Source organism: Pinus tabuliformis, chromosome 1_2, assembly GCF_031772625.1.
Source record: "Pinus tabuliformis cultivar Carrire ecotype Pingquan chromosome 1_2, CPIR1, whole genome shotgun sequence".
NCBI lineage: Eukaryota > Viridiplantae > Streptophyta > Pinopsida > Pinales > Pinaceae > Pinus > Pinus tabuliformis.
In genome coordinates, this window is record NC_142298.1 from 88,643,419 (window position 1) to 88,646,006 (window position 2,588).

General features: G+C 33.8%; 1 protein-coding gene across 1 annotated transcript; it reads right to left on the reverse strand.

The window, feature by feature from the left end:
• Nucleotides 1-675: 675 nt before the first annotated feature.
• On the reverse strand, nucleotides 676-1,900 carry LOC149204578 (putative glutathione S-transferase). The gene is made up of 2 exons (XM_089394756.1): nucleotides 1,457-1,900; nucleotides 676-1,268 (listed from the first exon to the last, which is right to left on the reverse strand). The coding sequence occupies exons 1-2, from the start codon at nucleotides 1,793-1,795 to the stop codon at nucleotides 891-893; spliced, it is 717 nt and encodes a 238-aa protein (XP_089250882.1). The 5' UTR covers nucleotides 1,796-1,900; the 3' UTR covers nucleotides 676-890.
• Nucleotides 1,901-2,588: the final 688 nt, after the last annotated feature.

Below are 2,588 nucleotides of genomic sequence, written 5' to 3' on the forward strand. Positions count from 1 at the left end.
AAAGATATGTAGGATAAAATTGAATATAATGGCAGCTAGATTGCATAAGCATGGATTCACAAGAATTCATATGAAACATAATTTTCATTTTTCAAATTTATTAAATTTATATGATGATATATAAAATAGGTAAATAATTATTATTATTATCTAATTTTAAAATTATGATTAAGTTAGATATTTAGTTAATAAGATCTTTTGTTTGTAAAATAGAAAATTCATTTTTGTGTAATTATTTGAATATTGTCCATGAAAATATATATATTTTATTTCTCTAATTTTAAATCTGTCTTCTTAAAAAAAATACTAAATTATATAATAATAAAAATAAATTTATTTTATTTTAATAAAAAATCATATTTTACAAAGAAAAAAAATTATAAAAAAGCTGAGATATGGAAAAAAAAATATGATTCAACTTGATGAAACAATATGCTTAAAGAATTGGCCTCAAATGGTAAGGTTTCTAAATTATGAAAATTTCAATCATATTCCACATTTATAAAGCCCTAAATCACTGTAGGACTCATTCCGATAATAGCCATAATTAGATTGCGGTTGAGTAAAACAGCCAACAAAATATGGATTATTTATTTGAAAATAAAGAGGGCTAAAAACACATTCTGCACAATATAAATTTTATATTATGTTATTATTCATTTCAACAATTACATATATAGGAAATTTTATATTATGTTATTATTTATTTCAACAATTACATATATAGAAAATTACATATTGATTAGACATTTCTAGATAATAACTCCAACTCATTTATAAGAATGAAGAGTTTTTAGACTCCCTCCTAGAAACTCACAATAATAACTACACATAAAAGTACTACTTCCAATATTATTGGCACTAATTTTATCTAGCTTAAATAATCTTCCCTAATTGCCAGCAATTACTGACGTAAATTTGGCTCTCCGGTAGGATACACGTTCCAATACCTTGACCGGATCTGGCAAAACTCCTTTCACTAAATCGATTTCAGAGAATCGGTCTATCCATGCACATAAGTGCGGCATCTGCTGTGGATCCACTAAAACTGTATTGGTAACCTTTTGGATGGCTTTGATAGTTACCAACAACCCTCCCAGCGCGATATCAGCGAGGCCAATTTCAACCCCTCCAAAATACGCGTTTCCCGAGCAGCTACTCGCTCGCAGAGCGTCGTCTAACAACAAAAAATTAGCCAACGATTCTTCCACCGCTTTTTGCTGCTTCTCACCTTGCCCCACCATAACTCCCCAAATACTTGGAAAGAGCTGCAGAAAGCGATAATTCGTATTAGAAACAGAATCAGAAATATTAATTGACATTTTTGGAACAAACGAGTTGTTTTTAGCTGGATTTTTAGAAGTTTTTTGAGTGAGTTTTTCAAAAACCCAAAAAATTAGATAATGAAATGATCGATGAGATCTGGCTGGAGGTGATTATGAATGAGTTCAGTTACCTTATCGTCTACAAAAGCAGCCCAGAAGCGGGCAATGGCTCGGTCGTATGGATCTTTGGGTATAAGATTCGGCGCCTTTGTGTCCCACGTCTCGTCAATATACTGCACAATAATCATAGACTCGCAAACAATCTTTCCATTGTGGATGAATACCGGAACCTTCTTGTGAACAGGGTTCGATTGCAGAAGCAGCTGGCTTTTATTTTCACTGTCGTCTTCGATGAACTGGTACTGGATCCCTTTCAGAGCAAGTGCTATGCGAACCCGCGCTACGAAGGCACTGCGAAGCCAACCTAACAGTTTCACCTGCTCCTCTTCTGTACAAGCCTCCATCGCCATTGCTCCCTTTGTTGAGTCGCTTCAAATTGTGTTTCTCTTTCACCTATCTATGCCGGACTTCAGTGTAAGTAAATAGGCATCGCACTGCCGAAGAGTCGTGACCAGCACGAAAGGTATCTGCTTCTCGGAGCAGGTAAACAGAGGCCCACATTTCACTTATAATATCGTTAAAGTTGGATAAGGCCTAAGGGATGAACATGGAATTTGGTCATCATACATGACGAATCGCAGCCCCACCAGATTTGACTAAAGTTAAAGTTGGATTATGTGTTTGGCTCATCCACTGAAGTGCATGTGCGATAATGTGGAGGTAAGCCCGAAAGGGATGAATATGGAGTTTGCGACAAATTGAAGCCCCACCAGATTTGACTAATCAAGGTTTGCATTGATGCAATGGAGGCTGCACCTTTCTAACAAAAATTCAGAAGAAAAAACAACATTTCATATATTAATATAATCGGTTACTAATACATTGTTCAACAAGAAAACAGTTCATATATTTATATAATCGGTTACAGAAGAAAAAACAACAGTTCACATATTAATATAATCGGTTACAAATACATTGTTCAGCAAGAAAACAGTTCATATATTAATATAATCGGTTACAAATACATTGTTCAGCAAGAATTTTTTTCGAGGAAAAAAAATAAAAAAAAAAAAAAAACAAAAAACCAAAAACCTCAATCATAAGAGAAGGGACCTAAGCCGAGAGTCGATAGGAGTTGTCTATAATGCGATTTTTTTGGAGATTTTAGTGATAGAATCGGCAGAAGAAATTGAGGTTAAATCT

Excerpts from the sequence above, each read along its gene's own strand:
- LOC149204578 (XM_089394756.1), bottom strand. The coding sequence starts at position 1,795 with ATGGCGATGGAGGCTTGTACAGAAGAGGAGCAGGTGAAACTGTTAGGT. Across the intron at positions 1,269-1,456 it reads CTGCTTTTGTAGACGATAAG|CTCTTTCCAAGTATTTGGGG; the intron begins GTAACTGAACTC and ends CGCTTTCTGCAG.